The 16,278-nt window shown below is 44.6% G+C and overlaps 1 protein-coding gene across 1 annotated transcript in view; it reads right to left on the bottom strand.

Moving 5' to 3' along the window:
• Nucleotides 1-15,308, bottom strand: part of PLXDC2 (plexin domain containing 2) — a 634,490-nt gene extending 619,182 nt beyond the window's left edge. Inside the window, exon 1 of the mRNA XM_068235593.1 lies at nucleotides 14,221-15,308. Coding sequence (XP_068091694.1) covers nucleotides 14,221-14,320 — 100 coding nt within the window. The 5' untranslated portion in view covers nucleotides 14,321-15,308. The remainder of the gene's footprint in view (nucleotides 1-14,220) is intronic.
• Between the last annotated feature and the right edge of the window lie 970 nt (nucleotides 15,309-16,278).

Genomic DNA, 16,278 nt, shown 5'->3' with positions numbered 1-16,278 from the left:
AAAATCTAGCTGCCCATCCAATATTGGCTAGGGGAACACAAACAAAAGAAGAAGGCCTCATTCACGGCACGGAAACCTGAGCTTTGTAGGAACTGACATATCTTCATAGGGGATTGCATTAATCTGTAGCTAAAGAAGGAAAGTCCTCCTTAAAAAAAATAGCCTGAACACTAACTCATCCCCCAGGCCGCAGAAATCGCTTTTTATGAGCTTATGCTCTCTCTCTCTCTTAAACCTCAACAACTTCCACATTCTTGTAAGCCATTAAACTCAACAATCGACCATAGAGGATCAGAGTAATTGGAGGCATTTTAACTGCTAGTGCCTCATTACTTGAGAATCCCATGGAGCTTGTCATTAATTAATAAAAGTCACTGACTGTATACTGAGCACCCGCCAACAGAAAATGAAACAAGATGACTTGGTGTGATCGTAACACTTATAAGGAAGGGGAAAAAATGGCCATAGAAGAGAGAGGAGGCGTGATGCTATCGGACAGAAAGAGAGGATACGGTACAATTTCATTATAATAAACTTGAGTATAGTAAACATTCGGGTATAGTAAGCTACCTCTCCAGGTCCTGGCCAATCTCCATTATAAGTCTAGGGGAGCAACACTTGTTATAGTAAACCCGGGTATATATTAAAACTTCTGTTATAGTAAACCTGTTTTTGGCCTCTACATGATGCTGACTCTGGATGTAGCAAAAAAAGGACAGTGGATGAATCATATGTCAGTGTGAAATCCACGGTCTGCTGCTCTCTTCAGGCTGGTGCTGCAATTCCCGCCCGCGGAGGTATTGGAACCACTTACAGGAAGCGAGTGGCTGCCTCTATTTAGTGATGGCTGCAATTTTTGTGGAGCCGATACTGTACGAGCAACATGTCCTGCCTGGCTATGCAGCCCTAAGATATAGTTAACCTTGTAGTCCACCGAATGTGCAAGTGCTTGTACTGTACCTCCAACTGGAGGACAGAGTTGCTGCTTTGCAGTAGAAAATGTACCAGGGCATGCTGGGCCATTTATAGGACAATTCCTGATATAGTAAACTTCTGATATAGTAAACCACTTTTCCCAGTCTCTTGGAATTTACTATAACGAGATTAAACTATATGTAACTTTTTTAAAGCACAACTATCATAAAAAAATTGTAAAAGTTAAAATACAAACATATAAATGTGCATTTCCCTCAGGGTAAAAAGCACTAGGAGTATGAATTACTTTTTTGCGATGTTGCTGTCACTTACAGTAAACAGTGAAAATCTTACAGGTTTTGTACAAGGCTTATTCATCATGGGGGATTCTCAGTTATGTCTTTATTTACAAAAGCACTTACTGAACTGCAGTTGTTCACCCCAACTGCCAAAATAGCCTGCACATGGGTAAGGAGGCTGGCTTTGTATAAATTCTCAGAAATTGTAGCTAAACAGTGCACCTTTATTGCATAAAGTCGGGTACAAATAACGTGGTAGACAGTGGGGGTGGACGGAGCCTGACAGCCGTTTCGCGGTTACCTGCTTCCTCAGAGGCTAAGTGGTTGAAGTGGTTGGCTACAGTATAGCCAAACTCATTACCGATTTGTTCAGGTGTCCCCGCTATTCGGTGCACTTGGCTATCTTATAGCCACGCCCCTGCTCTAATAGCCAAGAGCCTGTGCCAGAAAGATCCACCCAGAGCCCCCAAAGTTGTATTGCGGTCTATGCAAGCAACGAATCACGACAAGGGGCTGTGTGCCAAACCCTCCCATTTTGTCACTTACAGTATATCATGGCGGCAAAACAGAACATTGCCCATGTGCACCTATGACTGGTGGGCCCATGAAAATGTTAAGGCCTTCCAACAATATCCTGCGCCTGAATCATGTAAGATAATTATGTCTACCCTATTGTAGGGGAGCCAGTAGTGACAATGTGACACCAGGAACAAACTATGATTCACTACTGTCTGCTTGACATATAAACTTTATTAAATACTGTACACATACTATACCCAACCCATTAAAAGAGCAGTACTGCGGTGCAAGCCTAAGCTAAACACAGCCGGCTGTGTCACATACACGGATCTCCACTGCATACAGCCACACTTCCACACTCACTGATGTTTATACTCCCGGGAGTTTTTATGAAACAGTCTGCATGCAGCAAGCTAGAGTCACATAGCACCAGGAGGTCAGTGGTTAGTCATGCAGGGGCTGTAGCCAGATTGTTAGTGCAGCAGTTCCACGTTAATGGCTGGCATGTGCCTCATCAATGTTTTCATGCAGCGTTAATGGTGCTGGACAAAACTTGCATCGAGCGCATAAAGCATAATATGGGTTGCCACTGAGGGCTCTCACCACCTCCTACGCAATGTCCCACTTCGCTGTAACTGCTCAGCAGTCTCCCGTGGTGCGCTCTGTGTCCTGCTTAGTCCACTCCGCTGTCATGGGTATACAGATGCCGGCATACTTGCGCTATGAATCACGCTTCCTGCTGTTCACAGTCTCGCTGTTCGAGACCCGGATGTGACGTCACCGCACTGCCCCAGCATCACTAGTATCGGCCGCCCACCGGCCTTCGTCAGATGATAGTGGGCGGTTGTTCAACGTTCCATTTTAACCTCCCAGCAGTGCTTGTTATTTTGCATACTCCTCCTCACCAATATGCGTTTTCTTTTTTTATATTTAGCAAAGTTACTTTTTCCTTAGTCCCGTTATTCCTTCCTTGCCATAATTGTCCCAACATTACAACATTGCAACATTACGGCGTTTTAACGTTTTGACATTTTGACATTATAGTCCCGTGCAGCAAACCAGGTGTTCAGGATTAAAGGGGAACTCTTCACCTCCTCACAGAAGTCCTCTCATCTTAATATGTACTGACAGTTATAGGATGCAGAAAATTTCTGTCTTAATCTGATATGATGGCAATTCTGTGTGCCTCATCTTTCATGCAAGCAACAGTCATTCATCATACACCCACTGTCTAACCTCAAACCTGACTACAAGTGTGGGGCAAGAGGTCACTTCAGACAATATTGGGATAGTTGTTAATCACTGAGGGAGGAAAGGGGCTAAAGGGAGGTCAGAGTTTAACCCAAGTGGGATGACTGTTCCTAACCTAAAGATCCAACTTGATTCAATTTGACACAATTGTCTGTCAAGGTCGCCCCCCCTAGAGGGTATCTGCATTTTGACTATGCCTTTAAATCTTAAACCCTCTGGGTTTTTTCCATGATTCAACATAAAATGTAATCCCAAGGGACTGGTCTCATCCCCCTCTTTTATATTATGTACATGTTGCTGAATTCGTTTTTTGAGCAATTGTGTCGTCTTTCCTACATAGTACAGCCCGCAAGGGCATGTGATCATGTAAACCACGTATCTACTTTCACAGTTGATGAACGCCTGAACCTCATACGTTTTCCGTCCTCGTGAATCACGAAACTCACTCGTTCGATCAACTAAATGGCACACACTGCACCTTCCGCACCGATACATACCCTGCGGTCGCATGGAGGGACCCAACCACATCCGCGTCGATTGTGGTGTGACCGATTTAAACTCAGATCTAACCAACATATCGCGGAGATTCGGCGCTCGTTTTGCCGCTAATTTAGGATAATCTCCCACTGCTTCGACAATCCGCGGGTCCAATCGCAACAAATGCCAATGTTTCGCCAACGCCTTTCTCAATTGGTTCCAGTGCGTGCCATACTTAGTTACAAGTCTAACATGATCACCTTTTAATTTTTGTTTACGTCTGTTGGCTGTTAGTAAGTCGTCTCTTGATGTTTGGTCTACTCTTTGTCTTGCAACATCCAAAGTTTCCTCATCGTAACCCCTCTTTCTGAATCGTTTTGTCATCTCAGTCGCCTCCCTGTTATAGTCATCACTGTTTGTGCAATTCCTACGCACTCTCAACAGTTGCCCTACCGGGATTCCTTTCAATAGGGATGGAGGATGAAAGCTAGTTGCATGAAGTACTGCACCTTCCGCACAAGAATGTATCGGTGCGGAAGGTGCAGTGTGTGCCATTTAGTTGATCGAACGAGTGAGTTTCGTGATTCACGAGGACGGAAAACGTATGAGGTTCAGGCGTTCATCAACTGTGAAAGTAGATACGTGGTTTACATGATCACATGCCCTTGCGGGCTGTACTATGTAGGAAAGACGACACAATTGCTCAAAAAACGAATTCAGCAACATGTACATAATATAAAAGAGGGGGATGAGACCAGTCCCTTGGGATTACATTTTATGTTGAATCATGGAAAAAACCCAGAGGGTTTAAGATTTAAAGGCATAGTCAAAATGCAGATACCCTCTAGGGGGGGCGACCTTGACAGACAATTGTGTCAAATTGAATCAAGTTGGATCTTTAGGTTAGGAACAGTCATCCCACTTGGGTTAAACTCTGACCTCCCTTTAGCCCCTTTCCTCCCTCAGTGATTAACAACTATCCCAATATTGTCTGAAGTGACCTCTTGCCCCACACTTGTAGTCAGGTTTGAGGTTAGACAGTGGGTGTATGATGAATGACTGTTGCTTGCATGAAAGATGAGGCACACAGAATTGCCATCATATCAGATTAAGACAGAAATTTTCTGCATCCTATAACTGTCAGTACATATTAAGATGAGAGGACTTCTGTGAGGAGGTGAAGAGTTCCCCTTTAATCCTGAACACCTGGTTTGCTGCACGGGACTATAATGTCAAAATGTCAAAACGTTAAAACGCCGTAATGTTGCAATGTTGTAATGTTGGGACAATTATGGCAAGGAAGGAATAACGGGACTAAGGAAAAAGTAACTTTGCTAAATATAAAAAAAGAAAACGCATATTGGTGAGGAGGAGTATGCAAAATAACAAGCACTGCTGGGAGGTTAAAATGGAACGTTGAACAACCGCCCACTATCATCTGACGAAGGCCGGTGGGCGGCCGATACTAGTGATGCTGGGGCAGTGCGGTGACGTCACATCCGGGTCTCGAACAGCGAGACTGTGAACAGCAGGAAGCGTGATTCATAGCGCAAGTATGCCGGCATCTGTATACCCATGACAGCGGAGTGGACTAAGCAGGACACAGAGCGCACCACGGGAGACTGCTGAGCAGTTACAGCGAAGTGGGACATTGCGTAGGAGGTGGTGAGAGCCCTCAGTGGCAACCCATATTATGCTTTATGCGCTCGATGCAAGTTTTGTCCAGCACCATTAACGCTGCATGAAAACATTGATGAGGCACATGCCAGCCATTAACGTGGAACTGCTGCACTAACAATCTGGCTACAGCCCCTGCATGACTAACCACTGACCTCCTGGTGCTATGTGACTCTAGCTTGCTGCATGCAGACTGTTTCATAAAAACTCCCGGGAGTATAAACATCAGTGAGTGTGGAAGTGTGGCTGTATGCAGTGGAGATCCGTGTATGTGACACAGCCGGCTGTGTTTAGCTTAGGCTTGCACCGCAGTACTGCTCTTTTAATGGGTTGGGTATAGTATGTGTACAGTATTTAATAAAGTTTATATGTCAAGCAGACAGTAGTGAATCATAGTTTGTTCCCATGAAAATGTTGCTATGACGATTCATAATTTGTAGTTACACCTTTGGATACAGTTGTGAATTCCCACAGACTGCTGTTAAAGCAGCAAGGACAGCCAAACTATCCCAGGAAAAAACACATATATAATTTATCTACTTACTTTACTTACTTGTTCTACTTACATAACAAATGCATTGTACTGTCCATGTTTTAATGTCAGTGAATTTTATATAGTAAATAAAGAGAAAACTGATTCAGGCATTTTCCATCTTTACTGCTTAGATCGTATTTTAGCAACTTCTGCAGTGAGGAGTATTTCCCTTCTCAGCCTCGTGTCATACGGAACCACCATCAGCCAATCAGTGAGGAGCAGGAATGTGGGGTGAGAGATAACAAGCTCCCCTCTCTTGGCAATGTACCAAGTAGAGCCAGGCTGACTAACATAACATTGATTACAATCAAATCTTTCCTCTCCCTGATTTACACTCTGAAATGTATCACAGTTGGTGACATCTTTAGTTCTGCCAGGTGAACTATACAGAATGTCTGTTTACTTAGAGTTATATGCACAGAGGGGGATATTGCTTGCTTGGTAGTTGGAAAAAATCTGTTATTTCCCACAATGCAATGAGGTTCCCAGACAGCAAACTGTCAGGACCATGGTCATGACATCACTCATGACGTCACACTGTGGGTGGGGTTTCACCACAATATCAGCCACACAGACATCGCCCCGCCCCCGATGATCTATTCAAGAAAAAGTCGAGATTCCTGTTGGTAAATGGGGTATTAGCTACTGATTGGGATGAAGTTCCATCCCTGGTTAAAGTTTCTCTTGAAAGCTTTTTGTGGGTCTTTGTCTGATGCCTTCAGCTCGAAAGAAGTGTCAGATGGTTCAACTATGCAACGGATAGACCAGCCAAGAAATAAATACATTTTTTCCTGGCATTTCTGAAACATCCGAACAGCGGGATGAGTGGACAGAGCGAGGGTTATAAATATTTGGCGGTTTCCATTAACTATCTGTCCGAAATATGAGACTGATCGTAAATTTGCTGTTTACGTGTGAAATATTGACCGCCTGTCTCTCGCAGGAGCTACGGCTTTACGTACACGACGGCGGAACATTATGGGGAAACATGACAAGGGGTATAGATATCCGACTGCAGAGCCATCAGATGGATTATGGTCAAGCCCGGCAATAGACTTATACAAATAACCGGCTGGAATGACAGCTAGATTGCCGGCTAGCCCGGCGTGAACCGTCCTGTGCTGAATACACAGGAAGACGACTCTAATGTGAGCTGCAGCCAGAGGCAGACCTGAGCCAACATTCCACATACCAGTTCCTTCAATCCTGCAGAACGTTCAGCGGGAGGAGAAAGATTTGCGGTGATGAGACAATGGGCTTGATGAAATAAGGCAAAGAAGAAGGATTTGTAGAGTCTGTCATGCAGAGCAGCCAATCGGAAACCAGCTTGTTCTAAAGATTCCAAAATCCTGCTTTCCAACTGACTGTTTTGGGTTGCTAGATTTGTGTTAGCCCTAATCAGCAAAACCAGTTAACCCTTTGCACACTCACATTGCTGGGTAGGCTGTTACTCTGGGTGTTTCAAGTCCTACTCCATAGTGCCACATTAATCCATGCCATGCACTGATGAGGATCAACCAATCCGAAACAGTCTGTATGCTTCCCCCTAAAATTGGCCAAAGACTATGATGGACATTTGACTATGGCAGGGATTGTATTTGTGAGCCCCTCTGATGAACAGTTCGGGACAAGACTATATACTCTACACCATACATGTCAAACTCTGGCCTGTGGGCCAAATCTGGCCCTCAGAGCTATTAAATTACTTAAATTACTGATAGAAAGGCTAGGGTTAGTCTTCAGAAGCAGTTAACATGGGAGATAAGTCGAAGGTTAGGCTTCAGAAAGGGAATTTAGTGTTAGGAGATTGGTTAGGGTAAGCCAATCAATGGAGGAGATGTGCCGAAACACTGCCAAAAACACTGGAACCTAAATGGCATAGCGGATATTCTATTTATTGGGAGCTGCTTTAAATAAAAGAGCCAACTTTATACATACCTGTGATCCGTCCATTGGATTTACTTACCTGGGGCATCTTCCAGCTCCTAGCAGTCTATCTACTCCCTTGCTACAGTTCCGATGCCCTCCAGGGTGCCCTTATGCCCTCCGGAAAAGGCTACTGCGCATCCATGGGCGTGTCCTGTAGCTTTATTTTCTGTATTGAAACGCTATCCAAACTCATTTCCTTATCCCATTATTACCCAAATTATGAAAGGAGTTAGAGAGGAACTGGGAAGAGGAAGCCGACACTACTTCTTTGAGACTTCAGATTACCTAACTTGACTCACCCCTTCCCGCTGCTGAAATACTCTTTGTGGGTAGCACTGCAGCTACCGTCCAGTCTCATATGATAAGAATCTGCTGAGCTGCAGCGCTGGCCCATAAGAATTAATCTGTTAGCAACGTAGGGAGATGCAGCACATAGAAAGCTGTTCTCTAGCTGGGAACGCCCATTCAGTTGGCAACTCCATGCTTGCTGGAAAGATGTCTGGGTCACATGACTGACTATTCCAAAAGGATTTTCTGAGGAACAGCTGCATCAAATATGAACAACTATGCGAGTAGTAGTATCGCACCCTATTTTTCTTAACTAACAGTGAAAAAAGGGTGAACAAAGCTTTTAACTTTCATTTGTGTATTTGTTATACCAACTCCCTGCAAGCACTGGCATTGGTGATCAAATTCCATGACTACAAAGCAAGAATACTTAGTCCCTGTAATGCAAGCAAGTTATCCCGAGGTTTAATACTTTCTAGAGACTAACAAGCAACTAACTGCATGCTTGTCTTCATGACTTATATATACAGTAACAGACATGGGAATAGACAGAGTGCCCATCAGACATGGACAATATAGCTCAACATCAACAATATAGGGTCAACGGTCACATGACCCAGAGATCAGTGACCAAAGTATGGAGCCGCCAGCATGGTGGGAGTTTCTTTCCTCAACACACAGCCATTACCTGACTTCACCCACTCCCTCCTTTTGCTCCTTCCTGTAAGCACAGGGAGGAGCTTGGCAAGATAAGCTCTGTGTTCATGGGAAAAGATTGGCTGGTGCCCCCTCTCAGCTCCTCCCTAACAACCTCTGTGTGGATGATAGGATATAAGGAGGTGTTTGGACATCTCATACATGGCTAGTCTGTCTAATCGAACTTCATCAGACATTCACATTGGAAGACAGTTTTGCAAACCAGGATATGAAAACATTACAAATGCAAAAATGTCTTATGTGCAACGCACACAACTCTTATCTACAGTTTACAAAGATAAGTGTTAATTTTGTTATAGTAAACTCTGACAGGTAAACATTCAGGTATAGTAAGCTAGGTGTCCAGGTCCCGACCAAGCTCCAGTATAAGTATATGAGAGTAATGTCTAGTATAGTAAACCCTGATATAATAGAATTTCTGTTTTGGTAAACCAATTTTTGGCCCCTGCTGTATCCTGTAACCAGCTATAGTGTAAAGTAGGAGGGCACAGTGCTATAGCATACTTTTTGTGCTTGAGTATGACCATTTCTGATATAGTAAACTACTTTTCCTTGTCCTTTGGAGTCTACTATAAAGGGATTCTACTGTAAATCAATTGAATGCAAGAGTGGATAAAAAGCCATTAGCGCCTTTGTACTTGGGCATCCCTAATGCATCTGGGCAGATATACCATCCCACTCATTGGGCTTGATTCACTAAGACAAATAGCATGCCTTAGAGTTAACACGCCTTATCAAAGTTAACATGCCTTATCAGAGTTGGCATGCCTTATAAGAGTAGCATAGCGAGCGCTACAAACGTATCCCTGCTAATTGGCAATGACAAGAGCTCCACTCGTCCTGCCCTGAGCCCCTGCGGGTCCAATCACTTTAAAGGACATTATCCCCACACTTTGATTGGCCCAATAGGCTGCCTGTCACTTGACTGGAAACTTGACAGGCAGCCTATTGGGCCAATTAAAGTGAAGGGATAATGTCCTTTAAAGTGATTGGACCCGCAGGGGCTCATGGCAGGATGAGTGGAGCTATCGTCATTGCCAATTAGTAGGCATAAATTAGTAGCGCTCTCTGTTCTACTCTGATAAGGCATGTTAACTCTGATAAGGTATGTTAACTCTGATAAGGAATGTTCACTTTGATAAGGCGTGTTGATTCTGATAAGGCATGCTATTTGTCTTAGTGAATCAAGCCCATTGTCTCAGGGGCAAGAATGAGTGTGCAGAGGAGATGACACGTGGAAGGTGAGTGTAAGCTGCACACTGGCTGCACGTCTCGGCAGGAAACATCAGAGGTCAGTGCTGTTCTCCAACGTTATAGAGAGTTCTGGTTGAGAAATAGATGTTTTTGTTGGGAACTGCTTCCCCAATGTTATATTCTTCCTTCTTCTGATTCAAATCATCCTGGGCTGAAAATGAAAATCCACATGCATCTCCTTACTGGGAGAGATATAGGCGATTCCTTTTAGATGCCTTAGAGAGGAACTATAGTGAAAAAAACATAATGAATAAAATTGCTTATTTTTTCACAACATTCATTTATAGATTATTTAGTCAGTGTTTGCCCATTGTAAAATCTTTCCTCGCCCAGATTTACTTTCTGAAATGTATCACTGGTGGTGACGTCTTTAGTCCTGGCAGGTGATCTGTACGGAATGTTCATTACTGAGAGATCTATGCACAGAGGGAGATACTGCTTACTTGGCAGTTGGATAAAGCCATGATTTCCCACAATGCAACGAGGTTCACAGACAGCAAACTGTCAGGACCATGGTCATGACATCACACCGTGGGAGGGGTTTCACCACAATATCAGCCATATAGACCCCCTCTGATGATCTATTCGAGAAAAGGTAACGATTTCTGGTGGGAAAGGGGTTATCGGCTACTGATTGGGATGAAATTCAATCCGTGGTTAAAGTACCTCTTTAATACTTACTAGATAGTTTCAGTAAAACAACTATAGACAGAATGATATGGGTGGAACAGAGGCATAGAATGTATATGTTCATCTCATGTGTGTGTGGTCTTCCTCCTACATCCTAAAAACCGTCTACTAGATTGACTCCCTCACATACAGCGCAGACAGGATTGGTTAGCAGCCCGACAGTTGATTCCCACTGTGTACGGTAATTAATTGCCTATCCTTGGAGGATGTTTTTCCCACTATATTGACCCTAGACTTAGGTATCGATGTTCTCCACACTCGATACAGCCATGTGGAAAATGTCAGTTAATATTGCCAACAATGTGACAATTGCTCTGGCATGGTGAGCATGCAATCAGGTAAAAAGACTGATGTATATCAAAAGTGGGTAAATAGACTAAAAAATGTATTTTGCTTTTCTTCTCATCTCCACTAATGACGATATGTGATAGTCATGAAAAGGTCACCAAATGTACAATAACAGTGACTGAATACGTTTAATATAGTCAGGGTCACTGGAAGTCTTCGGCCCGGTTCACACTAGCGTTCCAGGTCCGGTTTCCCCGGACCGGAACGCACCGTATACTGTACAAACGGACCCGGATGTGAATGGATACATTGTTAATCAATGTATCCATTCACACCCGTCCGTCTGTCAGGATCCGAATCCGAATCCGGGTCCGGGCTGCGGTCAGGGCTGCGTTCAGGATTTTTCCAACATGCAGCATTTTTCCGGAACGCAGCTCCGGCCGCCGCACCTGACCCTGACTATTTTCCCCGCACCATAAGAAGTGATGAGAAACGGAAGTTTCTCATCACACTGGCAATAGGAACGGGTGCTTACGGCACCCGTCCTTTGCCACATGGGGGTCCAGGCATGGACAGATAGGGGCCCCCACTCTCCCCATGCCTGTCTCTGCTGCTGCGCCTGTTTAAAGTACAGTATCGGCAATCCGGAAGTGTTACTTTCCGGATGCCGAACTGATACTTTTTGTTTGCAACCTGACCGGATCCTGAGGGATGCGTACGGCCCCCCGGACCCGGACGTACGGCCCGGTTTAACACAAAACGCTAGTGTGAACCGGGCCTTAAACTTTCTTTTGGTTACAGTTTGCTGCTCATGCTAAAAAGCTTAATCCACCCCAAACGTTTTTATTTTCGGTAATAGGTGGAATGTCAGAATCAGAATCAGAATCAGAATTTTCTGAGGAGATCATCAGTTGACCTCTCACAAGTCTTGAGGTCTTAAGTGGCAAAAGTTCCTAATGGTTCCTTGCTGGAAGTCTTACTTTCTTGCCACAATAGGAGTGTTTCCAAATCTCCTGCTTCTTCTGTACAATATGAAATAAGCATAGAAATTAATAGGGAAGGTGTGTCTCCTACTTAGGGCCGGGCGAAGGCAGAGGCGACAGAGGCTCCAGCCTCAGGGCACAGTGTAGGATGGGGTGCACATCTCACTCGGCTATCAGTCCTCTATTGTGTTTGAAGCAGAGAGAAATAAGAAAAGGGGATACATGGCAGTGACTGCAGACCAGATAACTAGAGATTAAGGTGTTGGGGAGGTTGGGGGGCCTTGGGGCGCCCTTTAGTCTAATAGCAATCCGTGTGTGACAGCTGGGGTGGGAGGGATGGAGGGGCGCACTTTGGTGTCTCAGCCTTGGGGGCTGGAGGACCTTGTCCCGGCTCTGCTCCTACTGCTACCGATTGACATGGAAATGACCAGACTTGAGAGCTTGGGAGACTCCACTGTTGAGAGTTCCAGGAAGAGCTAAGAAACTGTCAGGTGCCTTAAATCTCTAGCTTCTACTCAAACTGGTTGCCACATCTGAATTTACTAATCCTTACTGCAACTTAACAATTGTGAAAATGTGTAAATATATAAGAAACGATGGCCCATATGCAATTCACTTTTTCACCAGAGTTTTCTCCTGGGTGATATTTTTAAATTTGTCAATAAAATGCATTTTAAGCCATCGGAAAGCAAGAAAATGATCAAAATACTTTGGTAGTCCTTTTTCATTTACTTTTTTGTACTTTTTTAGTTGAAATGTGCTGGAAAGGTATTTTAATTTGAAGATGAAAAATTATCACCTAGGAGAAAACTCAGGTGAAAAAGTGAATTGCATATGGGCCCTTGTGTCATAATCTTAACCACACTAACTCACTAATTGTTATTTCTTGAAGCTTTGGCTTTCAAGGACATACCTTCCCTTCATCAGACCAATGAGCAAACTTAATTTCTGTGACCATTCGGAGGGAAGTTGGTACGCATGGATAGGATGAAGGTAATTTAGGTTTCCAGAAGCCAGTCCTTCAAAGAATAACTGTTAGCACAAACACAATAAGTATTACATACAAGGGCGTAACTAGAAGGAAACATTTCCGGCGACCACAGGGAGGGCCCATAGCAGTAAGGGGGCCCCAACTACTACTTGACTTCCTCCAATAATGGGGTCCATCCTTCAGATCAGGTGTTTTATGGCTACACTTGTTAAAAGTGTGAGAATTATGATGGCAACACTTGTTTTATGGCCCTTGCGTGATGAGACCCCAGGTTGTGAGGGTCACCAAGGGTAGGCAAAGGAAGGGGTGTGGTGAACATTAGGGGCCCCATCAAAGTTTTACTGGGGGTCCCATGATTTGCAGTTATGCCCCCTGATCACATATGATACTTGACCTCTATTTTCATGACAAAAAACATCTAAGTATTCTTAATCTTTTCAGGCTAATTTCACCAAATCAAAGCCTCACTGTAAAACCAAATGATTCTTCTACTAAATCAGCATCCAGTGGTTATACGCAACCCGATACGCAACTGATAGGACCAGTCTAGCCACCTGAAATGCAAATACTGCTTTGGAGATAACAGTGTGATGTAATTGAGTGTTTCGGAACACAGGAGATCACCAATCAGAATATTTTATAATATATTTAGAAGAAATGCCAATCCAGTTGAGAATCCCTCTTATTTCCATGGTGAAAATGCCCCCTTGTCAATCATTAGCTGTTCGACCAAATTCAGAAGTAGACTAAAACTACCTCGGTAAAAAGACAGTCACATATTGACGCTGTGTCCCCCATGGACTCATATTCCCACCCTCCTAGAAGGAACAGTCCTGGGATAGATTTGAAATGAGCACACACACCGAGCTGAGCCAAGGATGCATGCTTGTACATAAATGTTTTCTTAGAAAGATAAGTGATGGTTGGAACACGCTTCGCACATGCATCTTAAATGTTTACACAATATAAGGTAGGTCCCCACGTTGTGATAATTCTAATGGGGATGGCTGTCCTCCTCCTACCCAGATGAGGACAGTTATATTTCTCCCCACTGTCACTCTCGGCTGGCCACCTGTTTTGGCTGCCTTAAAGGCGAGAAACACATTTACACATATCTAATGCAGGATACCTTAGATGATGATATATTATATATCATCAGAGACTTGTATAATGCACTTTATTTGGAACATATTGGCCATGTATACAGGTAGATCTGGATGACCCTGATCCATACCAGGTCACCAGGGTCATGGACGGTCTGCAGAATAACTTAACCCACCTAACCTCTCCAATAGTTGCATGGTGGATTCCAATCTTACCATTGTACTGAGGAGCAGGTTTCAGCATCCTATTATTTTATATCACAGCTGTAACACACATGCTTGGTATATTACGTTTGTTCCTTACCTCGCTCCGATACCCCCGCTGCCAGCTGCCACCAATCCACCAACAACTGGAAAACTAATAAAACTCCAAACAACGATTTGGTCTTCTTAATCCAACCCATAACTCCAGTTATAATCAAACGTACCCCTCCCCAGGGGTCAGATGCCAAGACGACGGTGGTCAAAACGGTTCCTCTGGTCAAGTTCCTGGTACATCCAACAAGGAGACTTTGAGGGAAGTTCAAACATCCAAAAATCAAGGACAAACGTGCTAAAGAAGCCTCAGGATTTGTCACAGACAGACCCGACTTGTCCAGACACAATCCTAATGCCTAGAGAGAAGAAAAGAGAAGTGTTTTCGTTTAAAAAAAAAAAATCCTGATCACAAATTACCCTGTGGCAACTGTCAAAGCCAAACAATGAATGAAAGCAATTAAACTCCTGCTGGGAATTCTCCTCCTGGGTGAACTTTCACTGAGACATCTCCATATTTCGGGAACATCTAGCAGGAGGGGGGTCTCCTGCAAAAATTAGGCAACTTGAGGGTATGTCAGTGAAGCAGAGCTGTGAAGGGAGACACAAGTGTTAAGTGAAATCCCATCTCTCAGTAAACACAGGAGGACACATCCAAAGAGAGAGATGTCACAGGCAGTTGTGAGAGTTCTGAAAAGGAGTGTGCAAAGAGTTAAGACGCTCTCACTTTTGGGCTGCCACCACTTTCCACGGAGAAGAAGGAGAATTAGATCAGGCTGAGCCCTCTTTTTCTGTCTTATATACCCTTTATCTTCCCCTTTTATTCTACATAGCTTCAGCCAAAGCTACTTGACCTGGTCAGAGGATGCACCTTAAATGGGGGTGACAGTGACACTGAGGAGCATTCCTGGACTCTGATGTTCTGCTGGCTGTAGAGCTTTGGAGAGCAACACCTCGTTGTCCAGCCTCGCTGCTGCTGCCGCGGCTGCCTCTTCTCCCACCTTACAAGCTCATTGCCTCTTAGAAAGAAGGAAAGAAAAATCCACTAGCGGGCTCCCTCCTTCCTCCCTCCTTCTGGGGAGCCTCCTCCTCCTCAGCTGCATGCTACAGCCAGCTGCCTACAAGGCTCTGTTTACAGCCTGGAAACACACACAAAGCCCAGCTCATCCCTAGGCAGGACACTAGCGCGCCCACCACCGCACATGCGGAGCTCGCTCCCTATACAGAGCAATGCGCGGCCGCTCTGGGGAGCTGGATAGAGATGAGCTGCTGGTTGCCTTCTGTCCTTCCAGGCGATATGTTTGGTCGCCTTTAGCAGCCCCATGTGTCCACCCTGGAGGGGAGGAGAAGAACTCGAACTCTCACAAATGTCTGAGAAGGTCCACATTCATTCAGGTCATGTTCTAGAATCGAGGTCCTCAAAGTGTAGGAGTGTACCCAGGGGGAAACGAGGGGGGGGGGGGGGGGGGGGGGGGATACCTGAATCAAAATTTGGATAAAGAGATACTTTTCGGAATCCTCTGCCTGGAAATTTGGGCACCTATGAAAGCTGATAGTAGAATTTTGGTAATTTTACTGATTTTCTATTATTAAAGTGTAAAGGATCGTAAAATGTCAGTATTAAATACTGATGTTTACTATAGCTAAACCTAACCCTACATTTACTCAGACCCCCCCCCCCCCCCACTGCACAGATACCCTTACTGACGCCTATCCCCAACCCAAACTCCCCCCCCCCCCCCAAACCATTCTACATAACCCTAACACCCTTCCCTGCACAGACACCATATCTGACACCTAATCAACACCCCCCCCACCCCCGCACGTCTAGCCTTACACCCCCGCCCTCCACCAGAATTATGAAATAAAAATTAATTTTTCTGCTGCCGCCGCCCTAGGGGGAGTAGGGGGGGGGGCTCAGCGCATTTCTGATTGGAGGCCATTCGGAGGCGGCCTGGTGTTGCGCTGACCCACCTTTTGCGCAATTTTCAATTTTACTTGGTAGCGCACCCAGGCTATGCATATACATAGGTTAGGATTAGTTAGTGTTAGACCCCTCCCATGGAGGATTGACTTCGCAGTGGGAGGGACGAGTACTTAATAGGTT

This window comes from Hyperolius riggenbachi, chromosome 5 (assembly GCF_040937935.1).
Source record: "Hyperolius riggenbachi isolate aHypRig1 chromosome 5, aHypRig1.pri, whole genome shotgun sequence".
Taxonomy (NCBI): domain Eukaryota; kingdom Metazoa; phylum Chordata; class Amphibia; order Anura; family Hyperoliidae; genus Hyperolius; species Hyperolius riggenbachi.
The sequence above is the reverse complement of the archived record's forward strand: the minus strand, read 5'-3'. Positions and strand labels throughout refer to the sequence as shown.